The sequence below is a fragment of the Paralichthys olivaceus genome, chromosome 2, assembly GCF_024713975.1.
Source record: "Paralichthys olivaceus isolate ysfri-2021 chromosome 2, ASM2471397v2, whole genome shotgun sequence".
In the NCBI taxonomy this organism is placed as follows: Eukaryota; Metazoa; Chordata; class Actinopteri; order Pleuronectiformes; family Paralichthyidae; genus Paralichthys; species Paralichthys olivaceus.
This window is the reverse complement of record NC_091094.1, coordinates 16,948,568-16,964,849: the sequence shown is the minus strand read 5'-3', so window position 1 is coordinate 16,964,849 and position 16,282 is coordinate 16,948,568. Positions and strand designations below refer to the sequence as shown.

Here is a 16,282-nt window from a genome sequence, read left to right as displayed (position 1 = left end):
CAAAAAGCCAATGGGGCAGGAAGGCGAAGAGGGATCACCCTCAAATCTTGACAAGATCACAGTTTTTTCCTCCTGCGAGGATCATTTGCTGTGAGGGTGAGAGCTGCCTTGAAACTCCAGCCTGATTTCTCTCTCCAGGTCTGAGCAGTAGCAAACAGTCATCAGGATGTCAGATTTAAAGGAGCTATGCAGCGGTTTACCTCTGGACCCTTTGCCACCTAACCGGGGGAGAGATCCCAATGTGCCACATGCACCCATCCGCACCCCGAACCTCACAGCAGAGGAGGAGCGGGTGAGTTTTCTGTGCATCTACCATTTTCATTTCTTTGCTAGAAGTTATCCAGATGCACTTAATGATATATTGACTCTGGACAACGGTGCAAGTGTAACATTGTATTTGAAGGACATCCCTCATGGTTTATATAACGTTGATAATGGCTACATCTCAATTTGTGTGTGACCTCAGTCAGGTTTGAAACAAAATGACTCACAGCATCAACTTCAGCAAACTTCAATGACAGCTCCTCTCTATGTGCTCACGCCAAGCTAAGGGAGTTTGTTGTTTACTTTGCAGCTCAGTTCTTTCATGTTTTAGGTCATCGTGCACGTTCAGTTATTTTGTTTCTTTTTCATGCCCTGAAACCATGACGGTTACTTTTCTGTAGGATTTAATATTTGTAGCGGGCTGAATTTGGCCCAGAGGCCTGTGGTTCTTCATGCATGTCCTACTTACACACCTAAATGCAACTGAGCTGTCATTGATGTTTGTGATCATACATACTTTAAGAACAAGTCAAAATGCTTTCTGATAACATTGTGAAACACATCATCAAAAAGAAAAGAAGGCTCCCAGTGACAGTATCATGAAGTGACCTATGATCTGAAGAGGGCTGCAGCTCATTGTTAAATCAGGCTACTGCTCTGTTATAAATGGATCAGATTAAAGAAACACCATTATGCCACACTGTGTACTCTGTCTGATTGCATCATCACAGTTTGCTCATGGGCTGCCTGAAAAATTGATTATTCTCCAAGGTCCTCAACTGATTTCCCAAACTCAGAGCAAAGGCTTCAGTCAATAATTAAGAGAGATACAGGTTAAAGCGTGTTTGACCCTCTACTGTATTTTAGGACAGATAGATTAGATAGTTGTTTTTGATTATGATGTTTTCACATGTTCCAAATCGTGTCACATATTATCGAGAATAGTTTGATTATGATTTGAAGCAGTTGGTAATGTGCACGTCGATTTCACAAAATGCTGTGAAAACGCCGATAGGAGGTAATAAATATGTGTCTACTTAATGTGACTAAGATCAGAATACTCCACATGACTTAATTGGATTATTGCTTATCCAGTGTATGACTTTTGTTTGGATTAAGGTAATCTGTTTACATCGCAGTGACTTATTCAGTTTATTAATGTTGCTGCCTGTGTAAACATTGGCACTGAGCTCACTAATCTTCTGTAAATGCTTCTTCCCTGTAGTTGGCGTTGAGAAATGCGCTGCGTTACTTTCCTCCCACTCACCACGCAACTCTCGCACCTGAATTTGCTCAAGAGCTGCGGCAGTATGGACACATCTACATGTACCGCTTCTGCCCCACGTTACGCATGAGGTGAGGCAACCTGAGGATGAGAGAATGAATGATACTGGCTTCTTTGATATTTGAGTAATTAAAAAGATCTGATTATATACAGTAACACTTAACAATATACAGAAATCAATTCTGGTTAATAGTGGGCTGTGACACAGGAATGTTCAGAGGCACAAAACAGTTTCAAAGATGAAACAGATGAGACAGTTTGAGAAAATACAAAATGTGATCAGAAAATGTTATAAACTTAAATCAGATCATTGAAAAATGACCAGAAATAAACACATAGAATAACTAGAATGACTCTCAGTAAAGTGTATACCTCCACCAAGGCCCAACAGCCCTTTTGAATTGTGTTAAAGATATACAGAACATATTATATTGACAATGTTTATTCTTATGATGGCTTTGTCTAGTTTCTTTGCTCCACCATATATGACGTCAGTTCCGTTCTGTTTCTTCAGGGCGTACCCCATAGATCAGTACCCGTGCCGCACACGTCAGGCAGCCTCTATAATGTTGATGGTCATGAACAACCTGGACCCAGCTGTAGCTCAGGTGAGTCTCATCCACTTCTCTTATTAAAGTTGAATTGGATGGATTGTTTTAATTTGCTGTTTTTTTCTGTATTGTTCAGTTTCCCCAGGAGCTCGTCACCTATGGAGGCAACGGACAGGTGTTTAGTAACTGGGCCCAGGTAAGCCCTGAATCCAATGCGTATTTTTCTTCTAGTCTAAATAGATGCATGTTAATGATTTGTTCGGTGTGTGTGTGCAGTTCTGCATCGTGTTGCATTACCTGAGCGAGATGACAGAGGAGCAAACTCTCGTCATGTACAGCGGTCACCCCATGGGCCTGTTTCCCAGCCTGCCCTCGTCACCTCGAGCCATCATCACCAACGGCATGGTAACTGCACCACACACATCTGACTCCAGAACGTGACACACCGATAGATGAAGAGTTCACTCGTTCTCTTTTGCTTCATTCAGGTTGTTCCAAATTACTCCTCCAGAGACCAGTATGAGAAGATGTTTGCTCTCGGAGTTTCAATGTAAGTTTTAAAGGCACATTGCTGCTGCTAGTATGATTTTTCCATATGGAACCTATTAAAAGCATACAAGATGTAAACTGTACTTTTATTGTATATTTTCAGGTATGGTCAAATGACAGCAGGCAGCTACTGCTACATTGGACCTCAAGGGATCGTTCATGGCACTATGGTTTGTGAAATTATGAAAAGTAAATGTGTAAACACTATGTAAATATGGATTACTCTAAGAGGATATATTATTATGGTGTCACCAGGGTTGTCACCATACCATAATATTACTATGATGATACTGGTATAAAATGATACCATGATAAAAAGAAAAAAGGCACATAAATAAGATTATTATCTTTTTTTAACAACCAGGTTAATGTCTTTCGCTCAGAGGAAAACTGTCTGAGCTCTTAAATGGACTTTTTTTCTGTGCAATTTCTTGATTGCAGCCTTGGGTTGAAAATCTCCCCGTAGATCTGCTTCTATACATTTCAATACTATCGAAAATGAAATGCTGAAGCACATAAACTTTCTGTAACGACAGGTCACGAGTCCAAAAGGTGAAGAGCCACTGCTTGTAATCAGAACAGTTGATGTACACATAGATGTAGATTGTAGTTCCTCTTATAAATGTTTTTCAAAGCTGTTCCCTTGTCTGTGTAGCTGACTGTGCTGAACGCCGGCCGGAGGTACCTGGGCTCTGACGACTTGAGTGGGCGTGTCTTTGTGACCTCTGGCCTGGGGGGGATGAGTGGAGCTCAGGCTAAAGCTGCCGTCATCGCCGGCTGCATTGGCGTGATCGCAGAGGTCATTTCCTGTTATTACTGACTCCTGAGCCAGAATTGAGGAAGTCCTGTGTGTCAGTGTGATTGAATCTGTTTTTCTGTGTAGGTGGATGAGGCTCCTCTTAGAAAAAGACATGAGCAGGGCTGGTTGATGGAGGTCACCAGCAGCCTGGAGCACTGCATTCAACGAATCAGGTGACAAGCAGGAAAAGATTATTGAGATTTATTATGAATGTCCAAATATTATCCAAGGCCCAAAAGTTTTCTAATGAAACCATGTAAACCATTTCAATTTTACTAGATCCGGACTTTTATATGGATTTTATATGCACCAATTTACACACACTGATAAATATGAGTCTCCTAAATATGTCTTTTTTCCGCACCAAACTTTTATGGGTTCTTTTCTGAACAATATTGTATCCTTCCACCAAGTTTTGTATTTATTCATCTGGTAAAAACTTAATGGGCAATGGACACATTGTCCATACAGCAACAGAGCAAAAAATCCATTTAGAGATCTTTTATGTTTATCTTCAAGTTTTGTATTTCAAATATTAACTACTAACTATCACTGTCAAATAAATGTAGAATGAAAAATTAAATATTTCCTTTTATTACCTATTGATAAGATGGAGTAGAAGAATGACATTACATTTAACTACAGTAAATGTACGTGGTTACATTCTGCAGGGACCAGGGACCATTGCACAAAGTTATTATTTTGTTCCTCACAGAGACTCCAAGAGGTCCAAGGTGCCCCTCAGTCTGGGTTACCATGGCAACATCGTAGACTTGTGGTGAGTAAGAGCTCAAATGCTCACATCTGCGGCTACTACACGACTTAAAGAGGCACCATTTGTTTCAAATGCTTGTTATCTTTTTTCACACTTCTCCTCCACCTCTGTAACCAGGGAGAGACTGCTGCTGGAGTACGAGAGGACGGGGGAGCTGCTGGTCGATCTGGGTTCAGACCAGACCTCCCTTCACAACCCGTTCAACGGAGGCTACTATCCTGTCCAGCTCAGCTTCCGTCAGGCAAACCAACTCATGTCAACTGATCCTCAGCGTTTCCGAACCATGGTCCAAGAAAGGTTCGATGAATAGACTATCATGTAGAAGTTTTCTGCCATACATTTGTCCATGAAGCTGAAATATATTGTCTCACGTATGTTCACAGCCTCAAGAGACAAATAAAGGCCATCAATAAGCTCTCTGATGCTGGCATGTTCTTCTGGGACTACGGCAACGCTTTTCTCCTGGAGGCAAAAAGAGCTGGTAATTAATTATAATACATTATTATTATAATGTCATTATTATCACTCAGTTCATGTCAGAACAATAATGGGAGCTGTGTTTTTTTGTTCTGTGTAGGGGCAGAGGTAGAAAAGGTTGGAGGTGGAGCGACAGAGTTTATTTACCCTTCTTATGTTCAGCACATTATGGGGTGAGACATTTCCCGACTTCTTGGATTTAGAGTCGACCCAGTATAACAAAAAAGACTGAGACATTATGTTCTTCCTCTGATGACCTGACAATCACCCTGCCCTCTTTCTCTCTTCGCCATAGAGACATCTTCTCTTTGGGCTTTGGCCCGTTTCGCTGGGTGTGCACATCTGGCGACGCCCAGGATCTCGCTGTAACAGATGACATCGCTGCTACTGTCTTGGAGGAAATTGGAGCGATTGTGACTGATCAAATCAGGCAGCAGTACAACGACAACATCCGCTGGATCAGAGAAGCTGGCAAACACAAAATGGTCCTTAAATTTAATCCAACACCTATGCATATCTTTTTCTCTCAGTGCAAATCAGTCATATTGAGAGGTAACTATGAGTGTGGTTTCTTCTGTGTTTTTGTTTAGGTTGTGGGTTCACAAGCCAGAATCCTCTACTCTGACCAGAGAGGAAGAGTCTCGATTGCTTTAGCGATCAACCAGGCTATCGCTGATGGAAGAGTTTCAGTAAGTGGCTGTTAAGAAGACTGTTGCATGTGTACTATGTGTTTGCACCATATCCAAGTTTTCACTGGAGTTTTTCAACAGTGTGTTTTGTTGATTCTCTCGCTCAGGCTCCTGTGGTTATTAGCAGAGACCATCATGATGTCAGTGGCACAGACAGCCCCTTCAGAGAGACCTCTAACGTTTATGACGGATCTGCCTTCTGTGCAGGTATGTGCACTTCACTGAATACAACTGAGGATCCAGTTTACAATGATAATTTGTCTACTTTAAAATGATCAATTGGCAGAAACTGAATATAAAATAATCCTAGTGATTTTTTTGCTACTATAGGAATTATTGTTTTCTTTACCCTAGAATTAGACCATTATACCTCTATGGAGGCCGCCATGTTGTTTACAGTAGCCCAGACTGGACAATCTTAAAACCTTTTGAGTTTTTATGACAGCTGAAGGCTTCCACAGGTTCTCTGTCATGTGTGGAAGGGTGGGTGAGGTGAGGGGTGTTCAGCTGCAACATGCAACTTCACCACTAGATATCACTAAATTCCACACACTGAACCTTTAAAACAGGACTAGAATCCACAGATCTTTTTCGAATATACTGACATGGAAATAGCTGTGACTGAGAATTTACCAACAAATTCAAAATCTTCTACTTTACCCTTTTCCAGTTATTCTTAATTTATATAAAGCACAAAATGTCTTCCCTTTAGACATGGCGGTCCAGAACTTTGTTGGTGATGCATTCAGAGGTGCCACATGGGTCGCACTGCACAACGGTGGCGGTGTTGGCTGGTAAGGCTTCCTGGGTTTTCAGTAAATAGTCACACTTGTACATTTTTATTATGATTCTTTAAAATCTTTCACCGTTATGTCCTCTATAGGGGTGAAGTAATGAATGGAGGCTTTGGCTTGCTGCTGGACGGCTCTGAGGAGGCTGCAAAGCGTGCCAGTCTGATGCTGAACTGGGATGTCTCCAATGGGGTGAGAGTGTAGTGAGAAGAGAGGCTCTGTTGATTCCAGCCTTACTCATTATTTACAATCTGTTATTTGCAGATTATTGCTGACAAATCTGTGTGTCTCTGTGCCGCAGGTGGCTCGTCGCTGCTGGTCTGGAAACTCCAATGCCTACGAAACCATCCAACGCACCATGGAGGAGAACAGGCAGCTGCGTGTCACCATGCCCTGTCCTGTACAGGATGAGCACGTGCTGGACCGTGCCCTGCAGGGCTAGCCAACACTTCAGCATGGGTTACCAGTCATCGGCAGCCACACAGCTGTAATCACATCATCACATGTGTTCATGTGTTTGAATCAGGCTTTTTCTCATACTGCAGAAGTTACCCACAAAAACAGCTCAATTCATTTATAACCTGCTAAATATTTTGCCAGTCCAAAAGTAGTTAATAAAGCATTGACAATGTTACACAAGTAATTGGCTGTGAATACAGATAATGTCAACCAGGCTACAATATTGTGCTAGGCTGTTTTAGTCATTTAATATATAAGGATTTATTATTTTGTGCTGATAATTAAACTGCAAGTCTGTCTAAATTATAACTCTTATGGTGTTTGATTCATTTGTGTGTAGATCTCCAAAAAATAATAAGTCAACCAAAATGGTATTAATGGTAGAAAGTCTTGTTTTGATTTTATAAAAATTATGAATTTCATATTGAAACAATAGATTTAGTCCTACACATGAAAATCAGAGAAATTATGGTGCCAAAGCCAAGATTAGGTCAAAACTACACCAAAACTACAGGTTGGATTTTGTTCTTACGCAAACTAGTTTTCCTCTTTGATACCTGACCAAGTTTTTGGAAAACAAAAAGCTAATTTTCAAGCAGCCAGAGGTAGATTACTGAGATAATTCCACAGCATTGATTCAATTTAAATGTATTTTATCTGCATATGTTCCATGTCTTCACAACATGGGTTAAAAGCTAATGATGTAGAATAGCAACGACAGTCCTCATGGCTTTCATTGTTATTATACATTCCATTAAAATGTTATGTCATGAGGATGGTGGATAACTCACTGTATCAAATTACATTACATATCGTGAGCTGTGATTTCTATTTAACGGTACTATTTTCATTATACAGTGATAATCTCGCACTGAACACAGAACAATATTCCTCTCAGGGACAAAGTCCTCATTCCCACGCCCTTGGACGTCTTCATTACATTATCTTCTGGTCCTTAACTCCGGTGCCCCACCGTGCGTCTTTACGCGTGGTTGTTCCTTTAAGAAAACTGAATCAGCGTCTGTGGCTGAATGGAGGATGAATTTGAGCCGCTCTGCACTGACGTAAGGGAGTTGAGAGGTTGTTGCACCCCGCAGGAAGAGACGGATACCCGTGCGGAGGAGGAGGACCAGGCCGGGCAGAACTTTACGCATTCCTTTTACCTCTGATTAAGCCTGCTTTTTACGCTTTGATCCAATATCCAGCTGGACTCTCTTTAAGTCTCCATGCGAGTAGGATGGTACGACTTCAGACCTCCGCCCTTTTCTATACACCGAGGAGCATTTATAGATTATTTGAGATGTTGTGTCTGGAAGCAGGAGAGTCATCAGGACACACGCAGATGGATTAAGATGTTGCTGGAGGTTTTCTGTGACTGAGGCTAGAGACATCTGATCTGCACCACTGTCAGGTTTTTATTGGAAAGACCAACAATATGCATCATAACCAGGAGGAGCAGCAGCAGCAGCAGCAGCAGGGAAAACCGATTCCTGCGCAACACGGGACGGCGCAGCTCAGCGGCTCCAGCAGCAGCAGCCCGGGGAGCAGCTCCGGCAGCGGCCTCTCTGACCTCCTCCAGCAGCAGCCGCCACCACCAACCTACTCCTCACTGCACTTCAGGAGAAACGCAGTCACAGACGATTATAAAATCACAGCTCAGGTCCTCGGTCTGGGAATCAACGGCAAAGTGCTGGAATGTTTCTGCAAGAGGTCCGGGGAAAAGTGTGCCCTCAAGGTGTGTGTGTGGTCCAGGCATTACTCGTGTTGTGGGGACCTAGACCTGTTTACACACTCACATTATGAGGACTTCTCTTCCTTATGGGGACAGAAATCAAGTCCCCATAGTGTAAAGCGTTACACTTTAGGTCAGGTTTGGTTTTAGGTTCATGTTCAGGTTAGATTTAAGTTGAATTAATAGTTAAGTTCAAGGTTAGGGTTGGGTTTGGTTGGGTTTAGATTTAGGTTAAGGTTAGGTTTAGTTAGGTCATTTTAGGTATAGGGTCATTTTAGGTTTAGTTTAAGATTGGGGCTAGGTTTAGGTTAAAATTAGGTTGGGGTTAGGCTTGTGTTTGAGTTAGCCCTTTAACCCATTAGGTTTAGGTTTAGGTTAAAGTTAGGGTATAGTAACTACGTTTAAGTTTTGTGTAAATTCCCAGAATATCAATGTAAATCAATCAGTGTGTGTGTGTGTGTGTGCGCTCCTCTCCATTCTGCATGATCTAACCAATCCTCTGAAAGCTGCTGGAAAGAGAGAAAACATCAATTATTCATCTCCCCTCTGTCTTTGTGGTTCTCACTGTCTGTGTCTTCGATAGATGATCACTGAAATAGATTTTATTTCTCTGAAGGACCCATGCGTTTTTCTCAGTTTTATTTCCAGTTTAAATGATATGACGCAGATTAGATCTCATGGATGAGGCAGATTCAGTTAGCTGAGCACCACTCAGACAGTCTGATAGACAGTGATGTTGCTGTCTGGGACGTTTTGACACAGTTTCCTCTTTATGTAGACAATGATGTTCTCTGTTAATTCTTCACACAACCGTCTGTGCCTTTGACATTTATCAAAAGATAAAAATCTGCATTTCACCCATCTGCTCTATGTGAAGTATTTAAGATTGTTACATATTATACAGGGATTTTCATTGGGAAATATGAAATATCCTGAGAAGCTGGTAAGTCAATAAACAGCCCGAAGAAAAGACAAACAGGAAGAGCAGCCCCCTCGTGTTTTGTCGTGTGTGTGTGTGTGTGTGTGTGTGTGTGTGTGTGTGTGTGTGTGTGTGTGTGTGTGTGTGTGTGTGTGTGTGCGCGAGGGGTGGTTTTTTTTCTATGTTTTTTGCTGGTTAAAGTCAAACCCTCATGAACATTTATATCTGGGCCTTCTTCCACCTCCCCTGCTCAAAATGCATTTTAAATTCCACATGGATTTGGTCTGGGGTCTGCATGTAACATTGAACATCCTCCTCCCATGTTTGTGAGTCCTCTGCCCAGCAAACAGCAGTGGATTAACGGCTCTGATAGTGGCCATTAACAGTGAATGACTTCACACTGGAGCATGTGATAGTGTCTGTGTTATTAATTTCTTGGCAAATTTCCAACAGACTTTTCAGAAATTAATGAAGCTTTTCTGCCCCGAACACTGTGATCTGCACATATACAGATGGAAACCTAAGCCTTTACACGTCTGAACAGTTTTATGTTTGTGTTGTGCTTTATTCAGATTCTGTTTGATACTCCTAAAGCCCGACGGGAGGTTGAGCTGCACTGGCGAGTGTCCGGAGGTCCCCACATCGTCCCCATTCTCAGCCTGTACGAGAACATGCATCAAGGGAGGAAATGTCTCCTCATTATAATGGAGTGGTGAGCATTACCAGCACCATGTGATTTACTGTCTACTTATTACGAGCCTGGAAAGGAAACGCAATGCTATAAAAGACTGTACGCATCATTTTTTCTATATTCTAGAACAGCATTGTGTTAATTTGAACTAAAGGGTTGGAATTTACACTTGCGTTCAATTTTTGGGAAAAAACTCAAATCACTAGAGAAAACAATATCAGTTTCTTTTCTTTTTTTTTCATTTAGTCATTTAGCAGACGCATTTATCCTAAGCGACTTACAAGGGAGACATTACATTCAAGCTACATAGCAACAAAGATCTTAGTGTAACAATAAATTCTACCCTACGTTTAAGGGCAGAGATTAAGTAATAATTTGCAGGAGATGGTGGTAGGGGAAAGGAAAGGAGAGACCAGCAGTGCTAGAAGGCAGAGGAGTGGTAGAAAGAGGAAGAGTGGTGCTAGGTAAGGGCTAGCTAGGGGAGAAGGTGTTCTCTGAAGAGTTCAGTCTTCAATAGCTTCTTGAAGACAGAGAGGGATGCCCCTGCTCTGCTGGTGGTTCTGTTGCTCTTTAATATAAGACACTGGGATCTTATCATATAAAGTTTTGTTGCAAAGTTTCCTTAAAATAAGTATTTAGCAGAATGTGGTTGTGAGTGGAACACATATGAAATCTTTCAATGCTATCAATTCACCTAACCTTAAAGAGAAGCCATCTCTATTGGATTATGGAAAAGGTTTCTTATATAGTATCAACTGCACTTTGAAATGAAGCTTGTTTTTCTTGGAACAAAGACAAACTCAGAGCTGACACCTGATAACACCATCTCCTCATTTGCATCTTATGTGTCTGTATTAAATTCACAGTGTAAAAGTCGCATAAAGTTTTCAGGTCATTATTTTCTTTTAATCATCAATGCAGTCGTCTGATTGTGCTGTGGCTCAGAGGATTGGACTCCTCTCACCAGCTGATAATGAGGCACAATGACTTGCTTTGTCACAATGAAACCATGATTGCCGTGATGAGTTTCCCCCTCGCTGGCCCCGTTCTGATCTCTGTGTTCACCTTGTCTCAGTATGGAGGGAGGGGAGCTGTTCAATCGCATTCAGGCCAGAGGGGACCAGGCGTTCACAGAGAGAGGTGAGCTGGAGTTCAGCTGTTTCAGAACTCACACTCTCTGTATGTAATGGTACACAGAGATCTATCCATCCATCCATCTATCCATCCATCCATCTATCTATCTATCTATCTATTCATTCATGCATCTATCTATCTATCCATCCATCCATCCATCCATCAATCTATTTTTTTATATTTATTATATGGGCATTAAGGTGGCGACTCTGTATCTATCTAAAGTCTCAGGAGTCTAGATGTGCAGGTTTTCCTCTATTTCCAAATTTCTGTGATATTTTCTTGCTCCAGCACCAATCAAATGTAAATATTTACTCACTGTGTGTGTTGTTTTCATGTTTTCTGGTACATTGATCGTGTCTCTGTCCACCAGAGGCCTCAGAGATCATGCATGACATTGGCACAGCCATCGAGTTCCTGCACCACATGGACATAGCTCACAGAGACGTGAAGGTGCTGCCGCTGTCCAAATGATTCCTCTCAGAAAATTCACAAACACATTTCCAGCCGTTTGTGTGTTTTTTAATCTGTAATGTTTTTCTCTGTCATCCCACAGCCTGAAAACCTGCTCTACACCACCAAGGAGAGCAACGCCACACTGAAGCTCACTGACTTTGGCTTTGCTAAGGAGACGACGCTGCACAACTCCCTCCAAACTCCCTGTTACACTCCATATTATGTCGGTGAGTGTTTACTTTCATGGGGTTTCTGCCAGTAAAGAAAATGTGTAAATACAGGAATAGTGTTTGGAAATATGGTTACTATCACTCACTATCACCATGTCCTCGTGTATCTGCACATTGACCTGCTTTTTACATGTGCGTCTTTCATTCTTCACATCGCTGTGTTGTTTTCTGTCTCTGTTTGTGCGTTCAGCCCCAGAAGTGCTGGGGCCAGAGAAATATGACAAATCATGTGACATGTGGTCTTTGGGCGTAATCATGTACATTCTGTGAGTATCATGTTCTTCTAATAAATTCTTTCCGCTTAATGAAATGTTTATAGCCGCTCTGGTTTGTTGTGTGTTTTCGCTGAAGACACCAGAGTAACATAGTGTTCTCCCTTCTGTTGTGTAGTCTGTGTGGGTTTCCTCCGTTCTACTCAAACACAGGTCAGGCCATCTCTCCGGGCATGAAGCAGAGGATCAGGTTGGGCCAATACGAGTTCCCCAACCCGGAGTGGGCGGATGTTTCTGATGAAGGTCAGAACATGTGCATAAAATATATTTGTCAAACAGCAAAAAGATATTTCAGCTGTTAAAAAGTCATGCAGAGTTTAAATACACCTCACTCTGTGTGTCATCACCGGCTCAAAAACCATGACAAAAATCTATATGTTTATCTGAACTAAATTTAGGGAACTGATATCTATGAGTGTGTGAAATTTGGTGCAGCTTGTTTGAATTGAATGTGCCTTAGCAGAGGTCTGTGCTCCACTGAGTGACAGTTTGTCTTTTTAGTCTTTTGGAGACTTAAGTTGTAGCTTCCTCTTTTTAACCGGTATGTGATTTTGACAATTGAACATTTTTGAGAAGGCGTCACATTTTACAGCTTTAGAAATGGAGACAGTTTGGTTTTCTTGTCACCTACCCTCAGAGGCCACTTCTTATTTCCTATACTGTCTCTACACTGTCACTGAGTTATTTCAATCTATCAGGTTAAATGCTTGAGGTTATTTTATTTCATGTTCTATGCAGCCAAACAGCTCATCATTCAGTTACTGAAGACCGACCCCAATGAAAGGATGACCATTACACAGTTCATGAATCACCCCTGGATCAGTGTAAGTTAATACTCGATATGCTTTGTGACAACGGGCCTGTTATTTCTCACATATGTGTTTTCATGTACGATCGTGTGTTTCATACTGCAGCAGTCAATGGTCGTCCCTCCAACACCCCTGCACACCTCTCGTGTTTTGACAGAAGACAAGGAGCTGTGGGACGATGTGAAGGTGAGACTTGCTTAATTGAAACGTTTCTATAATTGTTGTCATGATCTGATTATGTCCATGTCAGGCTTTCACCACAAGGTGGCAGTGAAAGATCAGATTAACAGCACAACATGTCTCCTGTCCTCTCACAGGAGGAAATGACCAGTGCTCTGGCTACCATGCGAGTGGACTACGACCAGGTGAAAATCAAAGACCTGGACACGTCCAACAACCCTCTGCTCAACAAGAGACGCAAGAAGCCTGCGACTGGAGGAGCCGATGGAGCCGGGCAAGCTGATGGAGGAGATGGAGGAGTAGTGTGTAATAATCACAGAGAGGTGACGTTTTCTAATAAAGTAGCATAAAAAAGTCAGGGTGAGCAATATTTTCTCCTCTTCACGTCCCTCGGATTGTTTTATTTCACTTACTTTTTTCTCCTTTTTCACATAACTGCTCTCAATAGTCTAATGAATGTCGTTCATTTAGATGGGCACCACTCGAACATTTTCAATAAAACTGTGTTTTTTATGTTTTACAGGTGTGTTGTGTCACTTTTGTACATTTTGTTCATTAGTTTGATCCTCTGTCTGTGAAGGGTCTCATCCAATTCATGGTAGTTCCAACTATTCTGTGATTATTTCTTTCAGTGATTAAATTAAATGCAAATATTTTGTGGCAGTTCCAGAAATTGGATCTTCTTGTTTTAAAAGAAAAAATGATACAATCTTAAAAGAAATGTATTGGGTAACAGTACATCCAGCTAATGTGTCCGGTAGGGGACTTTTGTGATAGTTAAATGTGTGAGTATTGTGAGACGCTCAATCAAAGCAATCAAAAATGAAACCATTAGAGGTCAAACAGGCCTCTTGTGTTGATCTATCAGCCCGGCCAGACATTTCCACTCACTTTACATTTCCTCCCTAGAGAGATTCTCCCAAGACATGAATGTTGCCTGTTGAATTACAGTAACTCACTGAGCTATTGTCTTAAAGCTAAACTGTTTACTTTTAAATCAAAATGTTAAATCATTTGAGGAAAATGAAAACACAAGAGCCCCAGAAAGCAGCAGCCCTTCAGATCCTCACGTTAGATCCTTTATTGTGTCCAGGATGTAAAACATTGCATTCAAAATGTCTCTTAAGTAAAAAGAAACTGCAACAAAATGTACTTTCAGATTTAAAAATAATCTCAGTTATAGTAAGACATGTTTTATATGTTATATATTATTGAATTATTACTGATGTATCCCCATGTAATTAGAATAGGATCTTCATGTTGTAAATGGTCAAAGTGGTGATAATTTACAAAGGAAAGGATAAAAGCAATATCACTGTTAGTTAAATGGGCCTGACTCAGTTAGATCTGGTTTACAGCAGGTTCCTCTTCTGCACATAAAAGATGAAAATCACATCAAAAAACAATATAATCAAGACAGGGACATCAATAGAGATGAAGACAACACAGACAGCTCCAGAGACACACAGAGGGGAAGGACATGAACAATGTTGAATAACCAGTATAAGCAGAAAGTGTGAAAATGTGTAACAGATGGAGATGTGATCCTGTCTTTTTCTGTGTGTGGAAAGTAGAGCGGTTAGTGTTGTAGAGGAACAGTTGTTTTGAAAAGCTCTATTGTATAGTCTTGCTATTGGTTCAATGATTTCCTTTGTGGTGAGGGACCAGATTGGGAAGCAGTAAGATTGTGTGTAGATAACAGACACAGAATGGGACAGATCTGCTCTTATCTTGTTAAAAACACAGCTTCTTTGTTAAATCATGAATGTGCTCTTGATAAGTGACACGCGAGTCAAGGAGCACTCCAAGACGGCAAGAGTTTGATTTGACAAAAGAATAGTCAGACACAAAGATTTCCTAGGTGAGTGGAAATACATACAGCTAACTTATAGAGTCAATATTTCTCTAATCAATTGTAAGATAAAAAATGATCAAATGTAGAAAATTATAATAATTGTGATTTAGTTATTTTGGGTTGAAGAATACGCTGCAGCACCCAGCAGGGTTACTTGTAAGATGTAGCTTTCTACACATGTACAGTATAACAGCGTGTCATCAGCATTACAGAGAAAAGTATTTGTCTAAGTGAAGCCTTCATCGACGACAAGAATCCTGCAACCCCAATTTGTGTACAACATTCAGGATTCATGGGTGAGGATAACATGCTGTTGGTGAGTTAATAAGAAATCAGCGTAGAGCCCTGACACCAACCTACTTTCTTAAACAATCAAATGGTTTGGTCTCCTGCAGAGAATCAGAGTGGATCATTCCAGAGCACCATCATCCTCTGAAAACAGGCCACTGGTGTCTCTGAGGAGCAGCCTCTGCTGTGCAGCTCTGTGGAACTAAACCACAATGTCTCACTCTCACAGAATAAAAAAAACGTTGAATAATCTCACCTACTAACAATGATGTCTGAGACTGGACTTGACAGAAGAAAGTTGACTTTGGAAGGAAAAAATCACCTCTGGGTGAGATTCAGGCTGGCATTGCTCAGGCTGTGGCGTGGTGTGTCTCACTGAGGATGATTCCACTCACCCCTGCTTCCTGTGTCTCTGCTGTGTCAGGGTTAGAGAAAAAAAAAGTGAGATACTCCACCCACACACATCAGCACGCACACCAAGGCATGTATCCCACTCCCCTCAATGGGGAGACAGTACGTTTTGTCCTCATTGTATAGGTATAAGTTAAGACAGCTGTTTCTATATGTGATTATGCCCTTCGGTAACTATAGGAAGGGTGTGCCTGTACTTTACCTCAGAAACTGCTGTAATTCTGCAGAGGCATGTTGTTCTTTAACCCCTTACCTTTCTTTGTTTCATTTTACCCTTCCCATATGTTTCCTTAAACACAGCATGCAAAGCTACTGTGGCAGCAACATGTTATCAGAGCATTCGTGGGATTAAGGCGGATTTGCTATGTTTGCGCAGGGCCACCAGATAGGCTGCAACTCTGCAAATGACAGAGGCCAATGAATTTGATCAGGCAGTGAAGGCTGTCCAAAGGAAACAAGGTTAGAATGACAAACAAACATAAAGACGCACATAAAATATGTGCTTGCTGTCTCCACATGGAAAGAAACTAATTGGTAAAGCTTTTATTCTGTATGACAATTGTTTCTATATTTTGTTTTACCCCATCGACGGTTGTGGTTTCTCTCTTATGACAAATGTACTTATTGTAAGTCGCTTTGGACAAAAGCATCTGCTAAATGCCTTAA

General features: G+C 41.3%; 2 protein-coding genes across 2 annotated transcripts; both read left to right on the top strand.

Moving 5' to 3' along the window:
- uroc1 (urocanate hydratase 1) lies at positions 1-6,948 on the top strand. Its single transcript, XM_020087159.2, has 19 exons — positions 1-292; positions 1,490-1,620; positions 2,064-2,157; positions 2,237-2,296; positions 2,377-2,505; positions 2,589-2,650; positions 2,753-2,819; positions 3,305-3,448; positions 3,533-3,621; positions 4,164-4,226; positions 4,341-4,520; positions 4,607-4,704; positions 4,801-4,873; positions 4,996-5,185; positions 5,291-5,389; positions 5,497-5,596; positions 6,102-6,183; positions 6,273-6,372; positions 6,482-6,948. Exons 1-19 carry the CDS (start codon positions 167-169, stop codon positions 6,620-6,622), a joined length of 2,028 nt encoding a protein of 675 aa, XP_019942718.1. The 5' UTR covers positions 1-166; the 3' UTR covers positions 6,623-6,948.
- Positions 6,949-7,671: 723 nt separating this feature from the next.
- On the top strand, positions 7,672-13,582 carry LOC109629054 (MAP kinase-activated protein kinase 2-like). Its single transcript, XM_020086535.2, has 10 exons — positions 7,672-8,374; positions 9,863-10,002; positions 11,057-11,121; positions 11,489-11,568; positions 11,672-11,798; positions 11,992-12,067; positions 12,192-12,316; positions 12,812-12,897; positions 12,988-13,068; positions 13,200-13,582. Exons 1-10 carry the CDS (start codon positions 8,075-8,077, stop codon positions 13,410-13,412), a joined length of 1,293 nt encoding a protein of 430 aa, XP_019942094.1. The 5' UTR covers positions 7,672-8,074; the 3' UTR covers positions 13,413-13,582.
- The last annotated feature ends 2,700 nt before the right edge of the window (positions 13,583-16,282 follow it).

Excerpts from the sequence above, each read along its gene's own strand:
- uroc1 (XM_020087159.2), top strand. The coding sequence starts at position 167 with ATGTCAGATTTAAAGGAGCTATGCAGCGGTTTACCTCTGGACCCTTTG. Across the intron at positions 3,622-4,163 it reads CACTGCATTCAACGAATCAG|AGACTCCAAGAGGTCCAAGG; the intron begins GTGACAAGCAGG and ends TGTTCCTCACAG. Across the intron at positions 4,227-4,340 it reads GGCAACATCGTAGACTTGTG|GGAGAGACTGCTGCTGGAGT; the intron begins GTGAGTAAGAGC and ends CTCTGTAACCAG.
- LOC109629054 (XM_020086535.2), top strand. The coding sequence starts at position 8,075 with ATGCATCATAACCAGGAGGAGCAGCAGCAGCAGCAGCAGCAGGGAAAA. Across the intron at positions 11,122-11,488 it reads CCAGGCGTTCACAGAGAGAG|AGGCCTCAGAGATCATGCAT; the intron begins GTGAGCTGGAGT and ends TCTGTCCACCAG. Across the intron at positions 12,317-12,811 it reads GGCGGATGTTTCTGATGAAG|CCAAACAGCTCATCATTCAG; the intron begins GTCAGAACATGT and ends TGTTCTATGCAG.